The sequence below is a fragment of the Babylonia areolata genome, chromosome 3 (genome assembly GCF_041734735.1).
Source record: "Babylonia areolata isolate BAREFJ2019XMU chromosome 3, ASM4173473v1, whole genome shotgun sequence".
Lineage (NCBI taxonomy): Eukaryota > Metazoa > Mollusca > Gastropoda > Neogastropoda > Buccinidae > Babylonia > Babylonia areolata.
The window spans coordinates 24,671,702-24,696,940 of NC_134878.1; the positions used below are offsets into that span (position 1 = coordinate 24,671,702).

Here is a 25,239-nt window from a genome sequence, read left to right on the forward strand (position 1 = left end):
CCTGGATTCATTCGAATCCAACACACTTACACCAACAGCCTTACATATGCACGGACAAGTATTCCATTGCAAAATGCTAACTTAAAAACAAAACAAAACAAAACAAAAACCCCACCAGAAACAAAACCAAGATGCATTGAGACTGCCCACAGCCTCTCAATACTGAACCCTTGCATATATATAGCCTGTTTATTCCGGACCAACTTGTCAAAAGAAAACAACTTATCATCTCGAGGGGGAAAAAAAGCACGGAAAAAAAGATAAGAAAAAAAAGGAAAAAAAAAGAAAAGAAAAAAAAAGAAGAAAAAAAAAAAAAAAAAAGCGCGCGCGACACGGTTGCACGTGACAGTATTGTCACGTGCCACTTCATATGTGACGCCCACCCCCACTCCCACCCCCTACCCTCCCCACACTCTCATATGCATATATTCAATCAGCGTCAAAGCCCAGAGTTCGATTCTACGGCATGCACAAATCAACTATAGCTTGGGGTAAAGGGAGAGAGGAGGGTGGGGTAGGGGTGGAGGGGAAAGCCATGGGGAGACAAGTCAACGAGTGTTTGACGTGCCCAGAATAACAGGACATACATACACAATGATTTGTATCTGACTGATCTCTGTGCACAATGCTGTTTATCTGACCGATATCTCTGCGCACAATGCTATTTATAGACTGATCTCTGTGCAGGATACTGTTTATCTGACTGATCTCTGTGCACAATGCTGTGTATCTGACTGATCTCTCTGTGCAGAATGCTGTTTATCTGACTGATCTCTCTGTGCACAATGCTGTTTATCTGACTGATCTCTCTGTGCACAATGCTGTGTATCTGACTGATCTCTCTGTGCACAATGCTGTTTATCTGACTGATCTCTCTGTGCACAATGCTGTGTATCTGACTGATCTCTCTGTGCACAATGCTGTTTATCTGACTGATCTCTGTGCACAATGCTGTTTATCTGAGCTGATTGATCTCTCTGTACACAATGCTGTTTATCTGACTGATCTCTCTGTGCACAATGCTGTGTATCTGACTGATCTCTCTGTACACAATGCTGTTTATCTGACTGATCTCTCTGTACATAATGCTGTGTATCTGATTGATCTCTCTGTGCACAATGCTGTTTATCTGACTGATCTCTCTGTACACAATGCTGTGTATCTGATTGATCTCTCTGTACACAATGCTGTTTGTCTGAGCTGATTGATCTCTCTGTGCACAATGCTGTTTATCTGACTGATCTCTCTGTGCACAATGCTGTGTATCTGACTGATCTCTCTGCGCACAATGCTGTTTATCTGACTGATCTCTCTATGCACAATGCTGTTTATCTGAGCTGATTGATCTCTCTGTGCACAATGCTGTTTATCTGATTGATCTCTCTGTACATAATGCTGTGTATCTGTTGATCTCTCTGTACAGAATGCTGTTTATCTGATTGATCTCTCTGTACATAATGCTGTTTATCTGAGCTGATTGATCTCTCTATGCACAATGCTGTTTATCTGATTGATCTCTCTATGCACAATGCTGTTTATCTGACTGATCTCTCTATGCACAATGCTGTTTATCTGATTGATCTCTCTATGCACAATGCTGTTTATCTGATTGATCTCTCTATGCACAATGCTGTTTATCTGATTGATCTATCTGTACACAATGCTGTTTATCTGATTGATCTCTCTGTGCACAATGCTGTTTATCTGATTGATCTCTCTGTGCACAATGCTGTTTATCTGATTGATCTATCTGTACACAATGCTGTTTATCTGAGCTGACTGATCTCTCTGTGCACAATGCTGTTTATCTGATTGATCTATCTGTACACAATGCTGTTTATCTGAGCTGACTGATCTCTCTGTGCACAATGCTGTTTATCTGAGCTGACTGATCTCTCTGTGCACAATGCTGTTTATCTGAGCTGACTGATCTCTCTGTGCACAATGCTGTTTATCTGAGCTGATTGATCTCTCTGTGCACAATGCTGTTTATCTGAGCTGATTGATCTCTCTGTGCACAATGCTGTTTATCTGAGCTGATTGATCTCTCTGTGCACAATGCTGTTTATCTGATTGATCTCTCTGTACACAATGCTGTTTATCTGATTGATCTATCTGTACACAATGCTGTGCATCTGACTGATCTCTCTGTACACAATGCTGTTTATCTGATTGATCTATCTGTACACAATGCTGTGCACCTGACTGATCTCTCCGTGCACAATGCTGTTTATCTGATTGATCTCTCTGTACACAATGCTGTTTATCTGACTGATCTTTCTGTACATAATGCTGTGTATCTGATTGATCTCTCTGTGCACAATGCTGTTTATCTGATTGATCTCTCTGTACACAATGCTGTGTATCTGACTGATCTCTCTGTACATAATGCTGTGTATCTGACTGATCTCTCTGTGCATAATGCTGTTTATCCGATCGATCTCTCTGTGTAGAATGCTATTTATCTATTACTGAGCTCCCTGTGTAGAATGTTTTCTGTATTACTGATGTACGTATATAATGTTATCTATCTATATCACTGGTCTCTATAATGCTAGTTATCTATCTTCTCTCTCTCTCTCTCTCTCTCTCTCTCTCTATCTCTATATATATATATACAGAAATTTACCTTACTGATCTCTGTACTGAATGTTATCTGTATTATTGATATATTCATGATATTTATCTTAATGATTTTTCTATAGAATATTGTTTCTATACCTTATTGGTGTACATATTGAATGATATTCATTCTGTCTATCGATTTCTATGTCGAAAGTTATCGAACCCATTGATTTATGTACAAAAAAGTAATCTATCTTATTGATGTCTATGTAGAAAGTTATCAACTTCAATCTATCTTACAGAATACCATTTACCTTTTTACTGAGTTCCCTGAATAATGTCAATTATCTGTCTTATTGATCTCTGCACGGACTTTTATTCACTGATTTATTCTATTCTAGTTTTCGCATCCTTGGAAACGAAAGGCATTTTTTTTTTTTAGAGTAACGGAAATGATTCGCCTAAACTTGTTTTCCTCCAAATATAGCCTCCCCCCCTCCTCTCTCTCTCTCCACCCAACCCCCCTGTACAGAAAGCAATACATGGCAATTTCCAAGACAAACTGTACCCCTGGGGAAAAAAGACAATACCTCCTCCTCATCTCTTCCCCCACTCTCGCTCATTGTCCCCCCCCCCCCCCCTGATCTAGCACACCCTCTCGTCAACGTGCACACACACGTTGCAGTCCTTGGTGCAGTGGTGGCCTTGTGGTAACGTGACCGCAAAGGCCGAGCGACGGATTCCGAGCACACTGGTTCGAGTCCTACTAATCACCGCCATTATTTTCTCCCGACCCATCAAAAAAAAAATCGAGTAGAGGTGGAACAGACCGCTAGTTATTCGGATGAGACGAGACCAGACGATTATAAACCGAGGTGCCGTGTGTAGCATGCACTTTGTGGACGTAAAAGAACCCACGGGGGAAAAAAAAAAAAAGAAGAAAAAAAAAGGTTGTTCCTGGCGAAATTCTGAAGAAATTACCGCTTTGATATGAGATCAAATAAAGCCGCAAGTAGAAAACAGAAAAAAAAGAAACAACAACAACAAAACAACAACAAAACACCACCACCACCACAACAACAAAACACCACCACCACCACCACCACCTCCACCACCACAACAACACCACCACCACCACAACAACAACAAAACACCACCACCACCACAACAACAAAACACCACCACCACCACAACAACAACAAAACACCACCACCTCCACCACCACCACCACAACAACAAAACACCACCACCACCACCACCACAACAACAAAACACCACCACCACCACCACCACCACCACAACAACAAAACACCACCACCACCACCACCACAACAACAAAACACCACCACCACCACCACCACCACCACAACAACAAAACACCACCACCACCACCACCACAACAACAAAACACCACCACCACCACCACCACCACCACAACAACAAAACACCACCACCACCACCACCACAACAACAAAACACCACCACCACCACCACCACCACCACAACAACAAAACACCACCACCACCACCACCACAACAACAAAACACCACCACCACCACCACCACCTCCACCACCACAACAACACCACCACCACCACCACAACAACAAAACACCACCACCACCACCACAACAAAACACCACCACCACCACAACAACAACAAAACACCACCACCACCACCTCCACCACCACAACAACAAAACACCACCACCACCACCACCACAACAACAAAACACCACCACCACCACCACAACAACAAAACACCACCACCACCACCACCACCACCACCACCACCACCACAACAAAAACAGAACAAAATAACAAAGCAACAACAACAAAACAACAACAACAAAACCACAAAACAACAAAAACAAAACAAAACAACGACAACAACAAAACAACGACAACAACAAAACAACAACAACAAAACAAGGACAACAACAAAACAAAAGAAAACAAAACAACGACAACAACAAAACAACGACAACAACAACAAAACAAGGACAACAACAAAACAAAAGAAAACAAAACAACAACAAAACCACAAAACGCGACGCTGCACTACAGCGACGCGTTCTCTCCCTCAGAAGGTACAGCTCAAACTCCACACAGAGAAATATGTTGTAACAAACACAACTAGCATACAATACAATACAATACAACACAACACAGTACAATGCAATACAATACAATACAACACACTACAAAACAATACAACACAATACACTACAATACAGTTATCCAGGAAACAGCAAAGCCATCTCCCCAACACAAAATCGTTGCAATTGGTGCCGGGCGACACTCCATCACGGTTCAGTTTAGAAGCGAGAATAGCATAGCAGCCACCACCACCCGGCGACTTTCATCTTCTGGAAACGGGTGCTGTTCCCTGTCCACGTGGTTATCTATCAACTGAAGATAATGTGGATGCTTGAAAAAAAAAATGATTAAGGAAAATATCGAACTTGAAAGTGGGAGTAAGGATCATCATTGTCATTTTGAATTCAGCTGCTGGACACAGAGTCAACAGGAAAGAAGCTCTGCTTCGGTATTTCCATTCTCTTTTAGACCACGGTGTTTATAGAATTGCAGCAGCAGCAGCAGCAACAGCAGCAGCAGCAACAGCAATAATAATAACAACAACAACACAACACAAAACACACACACACAACACAACACACACACACACACACACACGGTACTCACAACTCATAAAGTTATAGATGACGGGGTTGACCGAACTGTTGAAGTAACATAGCCAGTGCGCCAACATGGCCAGTGGCGGCACGGCCCCGCTTGGGATGAACTCCAACAGTCCCGTCACCCTGGACAGACAGAAACATCATCATCATAATCATCATTCATCATTATCATCATCTTTTTTTTCCCTTCCACAATCTATTCACATGAACGCAAGAAATCTCCGCTCTTTGACTGTTACCTCTTGAAACTTCCTCGTGTCGATACAAGAACCTATGGTGAACGTTCTTTCATCTTTGCTGCTCCTCACATCTGGAACAACCTTCCTCATCATATCCGCGCGTATGAGGAAATACCTGCTGTTTGCTCATCACTAAAAACTCACCTTTTTAAAACCTATATCTATAAGCACTCTCAACTTCCTTGTTCTCCAGCACCACCCATGTCAGCTCACTTTGGATGTATCAAGTGTGGGAAAGGGAGAGAGTGTGTATGAGGGGGTTGGGGGAGGGGGTTTGAGAAAGAGTAGTCATGACCGATTTATATAATTTGTAATATTTTTCTTTCATGTAAAGCGCCCTGAGCTCTTAGAGAGAAAGGGCGCTATATAAATGTCCATTATCATCATCATTATTATTATCATTTTCACATGCACTGAAGAAAACCAAAATTCACAGCGAAATTATAACCCTGACCGACAATGACTTTCCAGTTTCAAGGAGGCGTCAGAGCGTGCGGACATGTCCATAAACGCTACACCACATCTGCGGTAACATCCCCCGGACCTCCCCCCCCCGCCCCCCCAACCCCCCTCCCCCCAAACAAATAAACAAACAAAAGAGAACAAGCAAACAAACACTGAACCCAGACAAAACCAGCAGCTGCCAGACCTGTGCATGAACACACAGCGCTGATCAGCCCTCGAACGGAAATGAACACAGACACATACATACATCACACACACACACATGTACAGACACGCATACATAATCGTTTACGAAGATCTTCTTGTTTTTTTTTCTCCAATGCAATAAGAACTATACGAGTAAAATACAACCGCGCATTTTCTGTTTTCCAAAATGGAGTTAAAATACGGATATAAAACCGAAGAAATATAATACAAAATAATATCAATAGCGTCTTTGAAAACAAAGAAGAAAAAAAAAGAGAGAAAGAGAGAAAGGAAAAAAAGACAGATTGACAGTGTTGTTCTTTTTTTTTTTTTCAACACTGCCTGAGAAACTTATTTCTTTTTCTTACATGTAAAATGAATAAAATAGAGCTGCACATTCCTGGTTTTTTTTTTTTTCAAAGGAAGTTGAAATACAGACACACAAAAATAGAAGAACACAATGCAAATGTCATTCGCTCCAACGCCAAATTTCACACAGACTGGTTCTTTTTGAAGCTTCTGCGCAACCCTAACTGATGTTCTTCCACCTCTGTGTGCTGTTGTCACCGCAACTTGTTGGTACACAGACGTGGTTCTCATTTTCGTTTTTCAGTTTCGTGTTGAGTCTTTGAAACTTATTGTTCTTCAAAGACTAGACTGTACATTGTGGTGTAAACTTTCCTTATCTGACCGCTCTTGTGTTCCAGTTGACGCTCAATTTGTGTCTTTGCCTGTCTGTTGGTTTATATGTCTAATCCTTTTTTTTTCTTCTTTCTTCGTTTTGCTCTTTTCCCTTTCTGATGTTGTACTGCATGCTCACACTTCTGTGTATCTTTCCACTGGACAAGGAAAAAAAAACACAACGAAAACAAATGAAAAGAAGAATATCAGTCTCGTTCTGATAACCCAGCTCACAGTCAGACAAATCCCACACCTTCTGGCATGTTGAAAATAACTTCATATGCTTTCCATCTCTCTCTCTCTCTCTCTCTCTCCTGGACATACGCATACACATGGAACACAAATGCAGAAACACGCATGCGATAATGTGATCTATTTGCTTTCTTCCCCCCCCCCTCCCAATAAACTGTCAAGGAAGAAAATCATTAGGCCTTATTTTTTTTCTCTCACGATGGACACACACGCATAAACAGACACGGATTCAGGAACACGCATGCTGTATGGTAATCCACTTGTATTTATCTGTAACAAACTGTCATGGGGAAAAAAAAAAATCACATGACAATCTTTTTTTTTCTCTCTCACTTTATGCTTCTTTCGTTATATCTCCATTCTTGTTCAAATTCTAGTGATAAGTTGTTTGGGGTCTTTTTAAACCTCGGTTCTTTCCTGTTCGCTCTTCTCAGCCGGTTCATTCTTCCCCTAACTGTCCTGGACAGATGGTCAAAGGTCAAGGTTAAGGTTTCATAACCTTTCTCGGCCACAGGGGCAGATAACTCATAACCACTCGTCTTGGGCTGGGCACAGGAGGACCGGGTTCCAGTCCTCTCCTTCATTCGCTTCACACCTTACCCCCCCCCCCACAGAAGCCAGGTGCACCCGTTCACACCTGGGTGCAGTGAGTGAAGAGAAGCGGAGAAAAGGACCTTTCCGAAAGACACAGCACAGCACCCTGCCCAAACGGGGGGGCTCGAACCCTCATCGCTGGTCAACACTGGATCAGAAGAAGCTTCTCCAGCACCTGACCGATTCTCCCACCCCCTCACCCCTCCTGAACGGAAGCAACATAAATGAGCCTTCGACGTGTTGTGTTGTATTGTATTGTATTGTATTGTATTGCAATGTATTGTATTGTATTGTATTGCAATGTATTGTATTGTATTTTGTTGCCCTTAGAATGCCACCAGATGCACCCCTTCACTAAACACCAAGTGGACAAAGAGCGCGAGAAAGACCACGGGAGACATGGCGCCGAACGGTAGACTAAAAACTGAAGAGGAATGTGTAGACCTGGGGGAAGCTAGACCAGACAGCACAAGACAGGAGAACGGCTATACCTGGGGGAAGCTAGATCAGACAGCACAAGACAGGAGAACGGCTATACCTGGGGGAAGCTAGATCAGACAGCACAAGACAGGAGAACGGCTATACCTGGGGGAAGCTAGATCAGACAGCACAAGACAGGAGAACGGCTATACATGTGGGAAGCTAGATAAGACAGCACAAGACAGGAGAACGGCCATACCTGGGGGAAGCTAGCTAATACAGCACAAGACAGGAGAACGGCTATACCTGGGGGAAGCTAGCTAATACAGCACAAGACAGGAGAACGGCTATACATGTGGGAAGTTAGATCAGACAGCACAAGACAGGAGAACGGCTATACATGTGGGAAGTTAGATAAGACAGCACAAGACAGGAGAACGGCCATACCTGGGGGAAGCTAGATCAGACAGCACAAGACAAGAGAACGGCTATACCTGGGGGAAGCTAGATAAGACAGCACAAGACAGGAGAACGGCTATACCTGGGGGAAGCTAGATCAGACAGCACAAGACAAGAGAACGGCTATACCTGGGGGAAGCTAGATCAGACAGCACAAGACAAGAGAACGGCTATACCTGGGGGAAGCTAGATCAGACAGCACAAGACAAGAGAACGGCTATACCTGGGGGAAGCTAGATCAGACAGCACAAGACAGGAGAACGGCTATACCTGGGGGAAGCTAGATCAGACAGCACAAGACAAGAGAACGGCTATACCTGGGGGAAGCTAGATCAGACAGCACAAGACAAGAGAACGGCTATACCTGGGGGAAGCTAGATCAGACAGCACAAGACAGGAGAACGGCTATACCTGGGGGAAGCTAGATCAGACAGCACAAGACAGGAGAACGGCTATACCTGGGGGAAGCTAGCTAATACAGCACAAGACAGGAGAACGGCTATACCTGGGGGAAGCTAGATCAGACAGCACAAGACAGGAGAACGGCTATACCTGGGGGAAGCTAGATCAGACAGCACAAGACAGGAGAACGGCTATACCTGGGGGAAGTTAGATAAGACAGCACAAGACAGGAGAACGGCTATACCTGGGGGAAGCTAGATCAGACAGCACAAGACAGGAGAACGGCTATACCTGGGGGAAGCTAGATCAGACAGCACAAGACAGCGCCATCCTTATTTTTTCTATTTACACGTGTATTTGTTTTACTATCAAAGGGGATTTTTTTTCTGTATAATTTTTTTGGCCAGGGACAACCTTTTTTTGGGTTGTCGTGTTGTTTTTTTTTTTTTACCACCACCACCACCCCTACTACTAAACCACTACAACCACCACTATCACCACCACTACAACCACCACTACTACCACCACCACTACCACCACTACCACTACAACCACCACTACCACCACCACTACCACTACAACCACCACTACAACCACCACTACTACCACCACCACTACCACCACCACCACCACTACCACCACTACAACCACCACTACTACCACCACCACTACCACCACCATTACCACCACCACTACCACTACAACCACCACTACTACCACCACCATCACTACCAAACCACTACAACCACCACCACCACCACTACCACCACCACTACCACCACTACCACCACCACTACCACCACCACTACTACCACCACCACTACCACCACCACCATCACTACCAAACCACTACAACCACCACCATCACCACTACTTCTACTACTAGATTCCCCCCCCCGCCCCCCCCCCGGTATATATATCTAAATACTTGAGTGTTTTTCAGTATTTGCTTTCAAGACCAGCGTGTTGTGTTAATGCGAGTGTCGGGCATCTGGTCTTTGAAAAACAACAACAACAACAACAACACATTTTTTGACAGATTCGGTGTACCCTACATGAATCAGTCCGCGAGCTTCGACACCTCTCTCAAACTGAAACACAAACTACTTCTTCGCCTCCTTCACCTTTTTTCATTTCCCTCCTTGGTCCCCCCCCCCCTCCTTCTCCTCCTCCTCAATCTTTTCTATGTTTAATTTTGTTTACACTATTTTGGTCCCCCCCCCCCCCCCCCCCCCCAATATACAGCTGCACAGGCCATAGCAACAGAGGTTATCGTTTTCAGCCGGGAATACAAAGTAGCCGTAATGTGACGGCAAGCTTTCAGAACGACCAACAGACAGACGCTTGCTGCAACAAATCGCCAAACCATAAAGCCGGCAATTTAGAGAACGGATCGCATTTTGGCAAACACACACACACACACGCACGCACGCACACACACACACACACACACACACACACACACACACACACTTTGCCTAAACCTAACTCTTCGTTTTGGCATGCGTTCACATTGTTTTTAAGTCAGATTAAAAAAAGAAAAAAAAAGAAAAAAAAGCTTCACCAAAAGTTGTTTTTTTTGATGCTTGTGTGTGTGTGTGTGTGTGTGTGTGTGTGTGTGTGTGTGTGTTTTGCATGTGATTTAACTGAGAGATCTGTTTGTTGATATGTCTTAATGCTCTTTCATATGTTTCATTCGTAGTCAACAATTGGGAAATCTTTTTTTTTTTTTTTTTTTTGAGATTGAGCAACGAATTTGTGCTCTAAAAGACGGACTATTTCTTTTAAGTGAACGAATAACGAATATTTGAATGTTAAATGTTTAATCTTATCAAATTTTGATTCTGTTTATGTATATTACTTTATCTTATTTCATCCTGTGCAAAAAGCAATAGGCACATATAAAGACACGTACTCTCCCCTAAATAAACAGCAAAAACAAAAAAAAACAAAAACAAACCGACACACACATCATCACATCCGAATATTTCTGACAAAAGCGGTTTTCCTCCCAGTAGAGTTGAATTCTAATCTTTTGTACACATATTCTCTCCCCTCTCTCTCTCTCTCTCTCTCTCTCTCACACACACACATATATATATATATATATATATGTGTGTGTGTGTGTGTGTGTGTGTGTGTGTGTGTGTCTCTCTCTCTCTCAATATATATATCATATATATACATGTGTGTGTGTGTGTGTGTGTGTGTGTGTGTGTGTGTGTGTGTGTGTGTGTGTGTGTGTGTGTGTGCGCGCGTGTGCTGTAGATTCAGAATTTTACAACCTCACTCATTCCCCATACTCCCCTTCTCCCCATACTCTGGCACTGAAGGGTTCAATATGTATTTCATCATACCTCTCCGGTTTCTAGCGTTTTATTCAGCATGTTTGCAAAGCCCTGTTGTGATGACAGAACAGTGTATCAAAGCCCTGTTGTGATGACAGAACAGTGTATCATGGCCCTGTTGTGATGACAGAACAGTGTATCATGGCCCTGTTGTGACGACAGAACAGTGTATCATAGCCCTGTTGTGATGACAGAACAGTGTATCAAGGCCCTGTTGTGATGACAGAACAGTGTATCAAGGCCCTGTTGTGACGACAGAACAGTGTATCATGGCCCTGTTGTGATGACAGAACAGTGTATCAAAGCCCTGTTGTGACGACAGAACAGTGTATCAAAGCCCTGTTGTGATGACAGAACAGTGTATCAAAGCCCTGTTGTGACGACAGAACAGTGTATCAAAGCCCTGTCGTGACGACAGAACAGTGTATCATAGCCCTGTTGTGACGACAGAACAGTGTATCATAGCCCTGTTGTGACGACAGAACAGTGTATCAAAGCCCTGTTGTGATGACAGAACAGTGTATCAAAGCCCTGTTGTGACGACAGAACAGTGTATCAAAGCCCTGTTGTGACGACAGAACAGTGTATCAAAGCCCTGTTGTGATGACAGAACAGTGTATCAAAGCCCTGTTGTGATGACAGAACAGTGTATCATAGCCCTGTTGTGACGACAGAACAGTGTATCATGGCCCTGTTGTGATGACAGAACAGTGTATCAAAGCCCTGTTGTGACGACAGAACAGTGTATCATCACGTGTTTTCACCTCTGCTCAGTTGTTCTACCTGCTGGCCTGCGGAGAGCCGCTGGCCAAGCGGTGCTAACTCTCCCGACATGGAAACGAGTGTCCACCTTTTCGAGTCCCGTACAGTGACTGGGGGTTTTACTTCACATCCCCCCCCCTCAGTCCTTCTCCACTGGACCTTGAGTGGTGGACCTTGTGACGACAGAACAGTGTATCATAGCCCTGTTGTGACGACAGAACAGTGTATCAAAGCCCTGTTGTGACGACAGAACAGTGTATGAAAGCCCTGTTGTGACGACAGAACAGTGTATCAAAGCCCTGTCGTGATGCCCTGTTGTGATGACAGAACAGTGTATCATAGCCCTGTTGTGACGACAGAACAGTGTATCAAAGCCCTGTTGTGACGACAGAACAGTGTATCATAGCCCTGTTGTGACGACAGAACAGTGTATCAAAGCCCTGACGTGAAGCCCTGTCGTGATGACAGAACAGTGTATCATAGCCCTGTTGTGACGACAGAACAGTGTATCATAGCCCTGTTGTGACGACAGAACAGTGTATCAAAGCCCTGTTGTGACGACAGAACAGTGTATCATAGCCCTGTTGTGACGACAGAACAGTGTATCATAGCCCTGTTGTGACGACAGAACAGTGTATCAAAGCCCTGTTGTGATGACAGAACAGTGTATCATAGCCCTGTTGTGACGACAGAACAGTGTATCAAAGCCCTGTTGTGACGACAGAACAGTGTATCATAGCCCTGTCGTGATGCCCTGTTGTGATGACAGAACAGTGTATCAAAGCCCTGTTGTGACGATAGAACAGTGTATCAAAGCCCTGTTGTGACGACAGAACAGTGTATCAAAGCCCTGTTGTGATGACAGAACAGTGTATCAAAGCCCTGTTGTGACGACAGAACAGTGTATCAAAGCCCTGTTGTGACGACAGAACAGTGTATCAAAGCCCTGTTGTGACGACAGAACAGTGTATCAAAGCCCTGTTGTGACGACAGAACATTGTATCAAAGCCCTGTTGTGACGACAGAACAGTGTATCAAAGCCCTGTTGTGACGACAGAACAGTGTATCATAGCCCTGTTGTGACGACAGAACAGTGTATCATAGCCCTGTTGTGATGACAGAACAGTGTATCATAGCCCTGTTGTGATGACAGAACAGTGTATCAAAGCCCTGTTGTGATGACAGAACAGTGTATCAAAGCCCTGTCGTGATGCCCTGTTGTGATGACAGAACAGTGTATCAAAGCCCTGTCGTGAAGCCCTGTCGTGATGACAGAACAGTGTATCATAGCCCTGTTGTGACGACAGAACAGTGTATCAAAGCCCTGTTGTGACGACAGAACAGTGTATCATAGCCCTGTTGTGACGACAGAACAGTGTATCAAAGCCCTGTTGTGATGACAGAACAGTGTATCAAAGCCCTGTTGTGACGACAGAACAGTGTATCATCACGTGTTTTCACCTCTGCTCAATTGTTCTACCTGCTGGCCTGCAGAGAGTCGCTAGCCAAGCGGTGCTAACTCTCCCGACATGGAAACGAGTGTCCACCTTTTCGAGTCCCGTACAGTGACCGGGGTTTTTACTTCACCCCCCCCCCCTCCCCGCCCAGTCCTTCTCCACTGGACCTTGAGTGGTGGTATGGGTGCTGGTATTTCAGATGAGGCGATAAACCGAGGTCCCGTGCGCAGCACCCACTTAGCGCTCGGAAAACAACCCACGGCAACAATAAGGGTTATATCTCTGGGCAAAAACTCTTCAGGGAAAAAAAGACAAAAACTACAACATACTCTGACAGTGAAACAAATGCACCCGCAGAAAGAAACAAACAAAACAACAACAACAACACTGAGTGGAGCCGCACAGTGGCGCCGCGCTCTCCCCTGGGAAGATCGGTCATAATCTGATCGATTATGGAGAAATCTGTTGAGACAAAAATGAACGCACTACAACGCGGGCAAACACATTAAAATACAACGCAACCTAACACGACACAAGACAAAGCAACACAATACAAGGCAATACAAAAACGAAAAAAACAACAACAAAGTGATGGCCTAGAGGTGGAGTGATGGCCCAGAGGTAACGCGTCCGCCTAGGAAGCGAGAGAGAATCTGAGCGCGCTGGTTCGAATCACGGCTCAGCCGCCAATATTTTCTCCCCCTCCACTAGACCTTGAGCGGTGGTATCTGGACGCTAGTCATTCGGATGAGACGATAAACCGAGGTCCCGTGTGCAGCATGCACTTAGCGCACGTAAAAGAACCCACGGCAACAAAAGGGTTGCTCCTGGCAAAATTCTGTAGAAAAATCCACATCGATAGGAAAAACAAATAAAACTGCACGCAGGAAAAAATACAAAAAATGGGTGGCGCTGTAGTGTAGCGACGCGCTCTCCCTGGGGGAGAGCAGCCCGAATTTCACACAGAGAAATCTGTTGTGATAAAAAGAAATACAAATACAAAAACAACAATGAAATACAATGCAGCGTTCACAATGCTGCACCACACAACAGAACAGTATGCAGTTTAGTCGTTCACCCACCTCATCACTCCTTCCTTCACCCACTCACTTTGCCTCTCGCTTCTTTCTGTTCATCTGTCTCCTATCACCCACACCCCCAAAGCGTCTCGCGTCTTGTCTGTCTGTATACCAACCAATCCACCAGCCCAACCATCCAGTCAATCAATCAGTCAAAAGTCATCTCCAGGCCCTGATAAATGGACACAAACACTGCTAGCAGAAGCCAAGACCTGATTACGGAACAGATGCACGCACATTATTGATAACAACGACGTCAGTTTTTCCAAGTCTTTTCTGAAACGTCCAATGGAATCGCTGTCATGGATTTCATTTGGGATCTTTAAAAAAAAAAAGAAGAAGAAAAAAAAAGGGATTTTAAAACGTTATTTATTATCGTTTTTACACCTTTGTAACGTTGTCTTGTTCGCTCATCACGTTTTTTACATTTTGAGCATACTTTCCGACTGGTTAGTCTGTTAATGATGTACAGTTCGGAGTTCCTATGTCTCGTTATCACATTTGTAATCAGACGTCAAATAGAATCGAACATACACACGTACATACACACATGCGCGCGCGCACACACATACACCCACACACACACACCCAGCTGCCACACACAAACGCGCGCGTTAAATCAACAACAACAACAATAAGAAGAGGTAAGGCCTTCAAGACTCACTTGTGATACACTTAAAAAAAAAAAAAATCCAAGCTTTTTATGTATTCAGTATAATTTCAAAATGTAATGTTTAAGATGAGAAAGATCAGTTTAAAGCAAATTAAGTCCCCTTGCATTGATTACAGAGTAATTTCCCTTCTCTACTATCTGCACCAAAACGTTTGCAAAATAAATAAAACTTCCATGCTTAGCAAAAGAAGTTCCTGTTTGAACAAAAAATGATAATAATGACTGCTCTTGTTGATGGGTCAGAATATCAGATCAAAGTGCCAAGTTTAGAGAATACAAAAAATATAAATATAACAGTAAATGCAGTTTGCATATAATTAGGCTTCATTTTTTATTTTTTTGTGCCCATCCCAGAGGTGCGATATTGTTTTAAACAAGATGACTGGAAAGAAATGAATTTTTCCTATTTTTATGCCTAATTTGGTGTCAACTGACAAAGTAGTTGCAGAGAAAATGTCAGTAAAGTTTACCACGGACACACGGACACACAGACACACACACACACACAGACAACCGAACACCGGGTTAAAAAATAGACTCACTTTGTTTACACAAGTGAGTCAAAAACTACATGGACGATGCAGACGATAGTGTCTCCACAATTCAGAAGAAAACCAGAAACACCTTTTTAGCTGGTGAGATGAGCTCCGCACCACCATGTTATTTCCCTTGTTTACCGGCAGGCACGGTGTAAGGTCTGGACATAACCCCCCCCCCCCAACTCCCCACCCTCCCAGCGTCTTTTCTACTGAACAGGAGTTGCCCCCCCCCCCCCAAACACTGCCCCTGGAGCTATTTCAGTGCAGCCCCTTTTTATTTGACCCCATCCAACGCCCCCAAAATGTGGAGCGATGGCCTCGAGGTAACGCGTCCGCCCAGGAATGCGAGAGAATCTGAGCGCGCTGGTTCGAATCACGACTCAGCCGCCGATATCTTCTCCGCCTCCACTAGACCTTGACTGGTAGTCTGGACGCTAGTCATTCGGATGAGACGACAAACCGAGGTCCCGTGTGCAGTATGCACTTAGCGCACGTAAAAGAACCCACGGCAACAAAAAAGGGTTGTTCCTGGTAAAAATTCAATAGAAAAACCCAGTTCGATAGGAAAAACAAATAAAACAGCACCCAGGAAAAAATATAAAAAAAAGAAAGAAAAGGGTGGCGCTCTCAGTGGAGCGACACGCTCTCCTTGGGGATAGCAGCCCGAATTTCACACAGAGAAATCTGTTGTGACAAAACAGAGAACACACACACACACACACACATTGATATATGTATATATATATATATATATATCTATATATATATCTATATATATACATTCATATAATGTTTCTTTCGTACTGTTTAGATTAGACTGCTGCAACTCCCTTTCTAGCCCGTCACCCTGTTAGCAAACTGAATAAACTTCAACGCATTCAGAATCATGAAGCCAGACTTGTACTCAGAAACACCCAGGCATGAGAGTGCGACGTCACTGCTCAGAACACGTCACTGGCTTCCTGTTAAAGCAAGAATCCAATGCAAAGTAGCCCGTCTCTGCTTTCAGTGTCTCTGTCACAACAATATGTCACCATATCTTTCAGATCTTCTCCATCTATACCGTCCTTCTAAGTCAGTTGCGCTCAGTTGACTCCTCTCTGCTGACAGTTCCTCGGCTCTCCCTTGAGACCTGTGGTAAAAACTTTCTCTTGTCTTTGCCCCAACAGTCTGGAACTCCTTGCCTCTGTTCCTCAGACCCCCCCCCCAATCCACCCCACTCCTCCGACCCCCCAGTGTTTTTCAGCTTTTAAAAAGAATTTAAAAAAAGCACCTATTTCAACTTCACTTGTAGCATGATGCATGCAAATGAGTGTCTGTTTCAGTGTTTGCACATGGTGACGTGTTGTGGGGAAGGGGGGGGGGAGGAGTGGGGTGGGTGTGACTGCTTTTAGATTGTGTACTTTGAAATATAGATTTTTATTTCATTTTATTGTATTGCGATGCGTGTGACCCGTGTTAACAGTTGCAAGTGAGTTTTCAGTGTTGTGGTAAGGGTTTCGCGTACTGTGATACCGGGAGTAGCTTTTAGTACTGAACTGCGACGGGGTTTTTAAGTACTGTAATATGATACTGCATTATTTCGGCATTTTCATGTGATATGTATGATGCGAGTGCATAACCCGTGATCACTGTGTGTGCGTGTGTGTGTGTGTGTGTGTGTGTGTGTGTGTGTGTGTGTGTTTGTCTGTGTCTGTGTGTGTGTGCGCGCGCATAATTTTGTGCTACAGTGTTCCTTCCATTTTACCCTCTACTGAAATCATTATGTAGTGTGTGTGTGTGCCATCGTCACATCTGAAATTTGTAGTATTGTCTTGGTGTATGTAGATATGCATATGTGTGGTGTTGGTTTTTCATGTGCAGAGGTATGTTATTATGCACTGTTGAAAATGTATTGTTTCATGTGAGGCGTGAAGAGCACTTGTTGAGTTTGGGCCATATAAATACTATCTATCTATCTACCTATCTATTGTCATCATCATTATTGTTAGCATTATTAGTAACAGTACAATATTAATGATAATGATTATTATAGTCATGATTATTATCTTGATTTTCATGATTATCATCATCATTATTATTATTATCATTATCATCATCATCATTATCATCATCATCATCATATCATTATTGTTGTCACTATTATTATCATTATTGTTATCATCATTATCATTGTCGTTGAATCACGATGGGAACACTTTTGGGGCAGAGTCAGAATGACCGTTTTAAAAAGAATCCAAGTTCCTAACTTCGGGGCTGGTGGCACTGTCCTAAAATGACTCACTACAGAGTATTTGTTTTTGGAGGGGTGGTGGCCTTAAATACACCCTACTCGTGTTCGGGTGGAGTTAATCTGGTAATGACTCAAGACGTCTGTTGGTGTGGAACAGATACCAAGCCACACTGACACGTCACGGAGTGCTTCTGGGACCAGGATTGGAGTGTGTTGGAGGCTTCCCCAAATATCTACCATGTTTGGTGGTGTTGTTTTTTCACCAGTAATATACCAATTTTGTGCTTCCTACCTGAATACTTTGATAAAATTGATTATAAGAGCGTGAAGTCATTTCAGAAAAAGGGCTGGAATCTTTCCAGTGTACTGAGGTAATTTCAGGGCTGGAATCTTTCCAGAGTACTGCAGTCATTTCAGAACAAGGTTTGGAATCTTTCCAGAGTGCTGAGGTAATTTCAGAACAAGGGCTGGAATCTTTCCAGAGTACTGAGGTAATTTCAGAACAAGGGTTGGAATCTTTCCAGAGTACTGAGGTAATTTCAGAACAAGGGCTGGAATCTTTCCAGAGTACCGAGGTAATTTCAGAACAAGGGCTGGAATCTTTCCAGATTACTGAGGTAATTTCAGAACAAGGGCTGGAATCTTTCCAGAGTACTGGGGTAATTTCAGAACAAGGGCTGGAATCTTTCCAGAGTACCGAGGTAATTTCAGAACAAGGTTTGGAATCTTCCCAGAGTACTGAGGTAATTTCAGAACAAGGGGTGGAATCTTTCCAGAGTACTGAGGTAATTTCAGAACAAGGGCTGGAATCTTTCCAGATTACTGAGGTAATTTCAGAACAAGGGCTGGAATCTTTCCAGTGTACTGAGGTAATTTCAGAACAAGGGCTGGAATCTTTCCAGAGTGCTGAGGTAATTTCAGAACAAGGGCTGGAATCTTTCCAGAGTACCGAGGTAATTTCAGAACAAGGGATGGAATCTTTCCAGAGTACTGGGGTAATTTCAGAACAAGGGCTGGAATCTTTCCAGAGTACCGAGGTAATTTCAGAACAAGGTTTGGAATCTTTCCAGAGTACCGAGGTAATTTCAGAACAAGGGCTGGAATCTTTCCAGAGTACCGAGGTAATTTCAGAACAAGGGCTGGAATCTTTCCAGATTACTGGGGTAATTTCAGAACAAGGGCAGGAATCTTTCCAGAGTACCAAGGTAATTTCAGAACAAGGGCTGGAATCTTTACAGAGTACTGGGGTAATTTCAGAACAAGGGCTGGAATCTTCCCAGAGTACTGGGGTAATTTCAGAACAAGGGCTGGAATCTTTCCAGAGTACTGAGGTAATTTCAGAACAAGGGCTGGAATCTTTCCAGAGTACTGAGGTAATTTCAGAACAAGGGCTGGAATCTTTCCAGAGTACTGAGGTAATTTCAGAACAAGGTTTGGAATCTTTCCAGAGTACTGAGGTAATTTCAGAACAAGGGCTGGAATCTTTCCAGAGTACCGAGGTAATTTCAGAACAAGGGCTGGAATCTTTCCAGAGTACTGAGGTAATTTCAGAACAAGGGCTGGAATCTTTCCAGAGTACTGAGGTAATTTCAGAACAAGGGATGGAATCTTTACAGAGTACTGGGGTAATTTCAGAACAAGGGCAGGAATCTTTACAGAGTACTGAGGTAATTTCAGAACAAGGGCTGGAATCTTTCCAGAGTACTGGGGTAATTTCAGAACAAGGGATGAAATCTTCCCAGAGTACTGAGGTAATTTCAGAACAAGGTTTGGAATCTTCCCAGAGTACTGAGGTAATTTCAGAACAAGGGCTGGAATCTTTCCAGAGTACCGAGGTAATTGCAGAACAAGGGATGGAATCTTCCCAGAGTACTGAGGTAATTTCAGAACAAGGTTTGGAATCTTTCCAGATTACTGAGGTAATTTCAGAACAAGGGCTGGAATCTTTCCAGAGTACTGGGGTAATTTCAGAACAAGGGCAGGAATCTTTCCAGAGTACTGAGGTAATTTCAGAACAAGGGCAGGAATCTTTACAGAGTACTGAGGTAATTTCAGAACAAGAGCTGGAATCTTTCCAGAGTACTGAGGTAATTTCAGAACAAGGGCTGGAATCTTTCCAGAGTACTGAGGTAATTTCAGAACAAGGGCTGGAATCTTTCCAGAGTACTGAGGTAATTTCAGAACAAGGGCTGGAATCTTTCCAGAGTGCTGAGGTAATTTCAGCACAAGGGCTGGAATCTTTCCAGAGTACCGAGGTAATTTCAGAACAAGGGCTGGAATCTTTCCAGAGTACCGAGGTAATTTCAGAACAAGGTTTGGAATCTTTCCAGAGTGCTGAGGTAATTTCAGAACAAGGCCTGGAATCTTTCCAGAGTACTGGGGTAATTTCAGAACAAGGGCTGGAATCTTTCCAGAGTACTGAGGTAATTTCAGAACAAGGGCTGGAATCTTTCCAGATTACTGAGGTAATTTCAGAACAAGGGCTGGAATCTTTCCAGAGTACTGAGGTAATTTCAGAACAAGGGATGGAATCTTTCCAGAGTACCAAGGTAATTTCAGAACAAGGGCTGGAATCTTTCCAGATTACTGAGGTAATTTCAGAACAAGGGATGGAATCTTTCCAGAGTACTGGGGTAATTTCAGAACAAGGGATGGAATCTTCCCAGTGTACTGAGGTAATTTCAGAACAAGGGCTGGAATCTTTCCAGAGTACCGAGGTAATTTCAAAACAAGGGCTGGAATCTTTCCAGAGTACCGAGGTAATTTCAAAACAAGGTTTGGAATCTTTCCAGAGTACTGAGGTAATTTCAGAACAAGGTTTGGAATCTTTCCAGAGTACTGAGGTAATTTCAGAACAAGGGCTGGAATCTTTCCAGAGTACCGAGGTAATTTCAGAACAAGGGCTGGAATCTTTCCAGAGTACTGAGGTAATTTCAGAACAAGGGATGGAATCTTTCCAGATTACTGAGGTAATTTCAGAACAAGGGCTGGAATCTTCCCAGAGTACTGTAGTCATGTCTGACCTTTTCCAAGAATGACGCCGTGGAGTTAACTCTGAGTGGGGGGTGGGGGGTGGGGTGAAGAGGTGTGGGGGTAGGGGGGTTCCATTAAGGGGACACGACACCGCGCACCTGGCAAAAAGTGCAAAGCAGTCACGTGACTACAACGTGCGCCGAGCCAATGCGAGTTCTAAACGGTGTGTGTCACAGGTCCCTAACTGGGCGTCAAGTCCTTATGTGTGGTCGTCAAACCTTCGACATATTCTCGGTTCAAATGATAAAACCCAAATATTACTGACTGATTACTCATTGGGCACGCGTAAATAACTACATTTGACACTTCCACAGTCAAACTTAATTTTTGAGAAAAACAAATGCTACACTCAAGCCGAATAATGGCAAACCCTACAGCAATAACTTTTTTTTTTCTAATAAACGAGTAGTCCTCATCCTTAGCTTGAGTTCTTCTTCTTCTTCTTCTTCGTTCGTGGGCTGCAACTCCCACGTTCACTCGTATATACACGAGTGGGCTTTTACGTGTATGACCGTTTTTACCCCGCCATGTAGGCATCCATACTCCACTTTCGGGGATGTGCATGCTGGGTATTTACTGTTTCCATAACCCACCGAACGCTGACATGGATTTCAGGATCTTTAACGTGCCGTATTTGATCTTTTGCTTGCGTATACACAGGAAAGGGGTTCAGGCACTAAGCAGGTCTGCACATATGTTGACCCGGGAGATCGGAAAAATCTCCACACTTTACCCGTCAGGCGCCGCCACCGAGATTCGAACCCGGGGCCCTCAGATTGAAAGTCCAACGCTTTAACCATTCGGCTATTGCGCCCGTCGAGCTTGACTTCGAAATGAGCGGGCAAACTACTCTCACCCAACCAGCTGACAAAAAGAAGAAGAAGAAGAAGAAAAAAAAGAAGAAATAATTCCATTCACCAACAAACACCCCGTGTTCAGTCCACTTTACGATCTCCGGTTTTCGCGTAAGCGGTGAAACGGCGGCTTAGTGGTCAATGCACCCCACGAGGAAGCGACTGTCCGCAGGTTCGAGTCCCGGGGATTTTAGTTCTCCCCGCACCTCTTCCAATGGAGGGGGTCTGGGTACCAGTCCTTCTGATGAAACAATATACCGAGGTTCCGCGTGTGCAGCATGCACTTTGCGCACGTTTTAAAATGAACCCACGGCAAGAAAAGGACCATCGCTGGCAACATTCTACAGAAAAAAAACAACTCACAATGGTAGCAAATCAAACACATGCAAAACCACACAAAAAAAAGATAAAAGAAATAAAGGTGGCGCCAAACTGTGGCGACGCGCTCTCCCCGAGAAGTGCAGCCCGAATTTCGCACAGAGAAATCTTTTGTGACAAAAAGAGGTACTGAAATAATGTGACAAATTTATTTGGTGTTTTATAGAAATCTGCACCTGTGGTCTATCACATCACACAAAATGTAGATTTGACGTCACAAACCCTTCCGGTTCAAGCCAAATGAAACGGTCGTTGTCTAGATTAAACTGAAAGCCGACAGGCGCAATAGCCGAGTGGTTAAAGCGTTGGACTTTCAATCTGATGGTTCCGGGTTCGAATCTCGGTAGCGGCGCCTGGTGGCTAAAGGGTGGAGATTTTTTCCGATCTCTCAGATCAACGTATATGCAGACCTGCTAGTGCCTGAACCCCCTTCGTGTGCATACGCAAGCAGAAGATCAAATACGCACGTTAAAGATCCTGTAATCCATGTCAGTGTTCGGTGGGTCATGGAAACAAGAACATACCCAGCATGCACACCGCCGAAAACGGAGTATGGCTGCCTATATGGCGGAGTAAAAACGGCCATACACGTAAAAACCCACTCGCGCACATACGAGTGAACGTAGGAGTTGCAACGCACGGACGAAGAAGAAGAAGAAGAAGAAGAAGAGAAGGTAAAAACCGGTTCATTTCAAAGAGCTCTAAGGCAATGGAGAGGGAGGGAAAGATCATGTTCGTGACGGAGGCGCAGGAGGTATGCAGATATCATTTAACATGTACAGACAGTAATCAAATCCATCGTTTTTGTCCATGTAAACTTGTGATCGATAGTGACAGGGGCATTAACGGGGTCACCCACTTTTTTTTTCTGTGTTATCAATATATACATTTATGATCATACTGTAATGTGGGCCATGTGATGACGGACATGTCGAACATGTGCCACTAGGGCTAATGAATAAAGATGGAACATTGTTTTTTTTTTTTTCAAAACAGCTTGGACAGCCGAAGGTTTGAAGAAACGAGTGACGGCCAATGGCCACTGGATGAAGGAATTCTAGTTCTGGTTGTGTTTATTCAACGTTCCGAGTTCGACTTTTCAATCTGATCGTTTTCAAGTTCAATCTGCATAAGTATAAATGTGTGAACGTGTATGTTCGTCAATGGCCCATTGTGTAATGAGTCATGTCGGTTTTCTTTACTAATATCTTTCTCAGACGTATGTCAAGTTCTCAGGATTATAATACAGAGGCGAAAGAGATACTGGCGAAAGGAAAAGTGAATGATGATGTGAAACGATTGACTAAACGTGACGATGCTTGTCACAGAATAAAAGTAGACAAATAAAACCATCTGTTCTGGATCAATTACTTGTTCATGAGGTGCCGTTGTTGTGAGCCATGCACAAATAGCAGCGACGTTTAAATGCAAGATTACTAACAAAGATGCAACGCGATGTGTCAAAATCGATGCCCACATAAGGACAAAAATCCCGGTTAGGTACACAGCAGGAGTGGGAGTTGTTGTCTCACGCATTGGTCATAAAATCGTGAGCCTGGTTATGACGACCGTTCGCAGGGAGTATCAGTCACATTGATCAAAAACAACATCCTTTTATAACCCGTATCATTTCTTGACATTTTAAAGAGGTCTTTAGTGCTTTTTTTTCTTTAAAAAAAAAATATTTTTAATTCTTTTTATATAACTGTTTCATGACCGGTGTAATATTAGATATTATAAAAGATTTTTCTTTCTTAAAAACGAGGGGACAAAAAAGGAAAAAGAAGAAAAAGGGGTTGAGTGTTACTGAGTACAATCTAACCAATATTGTATGCGGGCAAGACTTCCTTTTTCTGAACAGAAAACCGCACACACTCAGGTACAGATACTAAAAAAACAACATAAAAAAACAACAAACAAAAAACAACCCCAACACAATAACAACCACCCCAAAACGCACGCAAACACACTGATAGTCGACAAAACACATGCACAATTTCAGTTTCTCAAGGTGTCACTGCGTTCGGACAAATCCATACATGCGACACCACATCTACAAGACAGATGCCTGACAGCAGACTAACCCAACGCACCTGACAGGACTCGAGTGCATGCACTTATCTGCGTGCCCATCAGAGTAGATTTCGTTTGGAGAATTGTTGCCAGGTGACAACACTTTGGTTGCTATGCGTTCTTTTTTTTTTTTTTTTATCAGCACATGCACAAACAACACAAACAAACAAAAACATAAACACACACACACAGACAGACAGGCAGACAGACAGACAGACAGACAGACAGACACACACACACACACACACACAGTGTACCCACATGAAGATGAAGAGGAGGTAGACAGACAGGTAACACACAGACACACTCACGGACACACACACAGACACAGACACAGACACACACACAGTGTACCCACATGAAGAGGAGGTAGACAGGTAGGACACACAGACACACACACGGACACACACACACACACATACACACACACACACACACACACACACACACGCACACATACACACACGCACACACAGACACACACGCACAAACAGACACACAGACAGACAGACACACACACACACACACACAGTGTACCCACATGAAGATGAAGAGGAGGTAAACAGGTAGGTAACAGAGAGCGAAGAGCAGCACCACCACGATCAGCATCTTGGCTTTCTTCTTCCGCAGCAACATCTGGGCCCTGGGCACACTGGCTGCTGCTTCTGACACACACACACACACACACATATATATATATACACATACATACGTACATACATGATAATAAAAATAGTAATAGTAATAATAATAATAATGGATATTTATACAGCACACAATCCAGAAATCTGCTCTAGGTGCTTTACAAAAACACCTTTGTTTACATAACACATTACATCAATGTCAC

The 25,239-nt window shown here is 43.6% G+C and overlaps 1 protein-coding gene across 1 annotated transcript in view; it reads right to left on the reverse strand.

Annotated features, from left to right (window-relative positions):
* LOC143280265 (neuromedin-B receptor-like) overlaps nucleotides 1-25,239 on the reverse strand; it is a 330,847-nt gene that overhangs the window by 34,663 nt on the left and 270,945 nt on the right. Inside the window, exons 3-4 of the mRNA XM_076584896.1 lie at nucleotides 24,934-25,057; nucleotides 5,270-5,388 (exon numbers count right to left, since the gene is read on the reverse strand). Coding sequence (XP_076441011.1) covers nucleotides 5,270-5,388; nucleotides 24,934-25,057 — 243 coding nt within the window. The remainder of the gene's footprint in view (nucleotides 1-5,269; nucleotides 5,389-24,933; nucleotides 25,058-25,239) is intronic.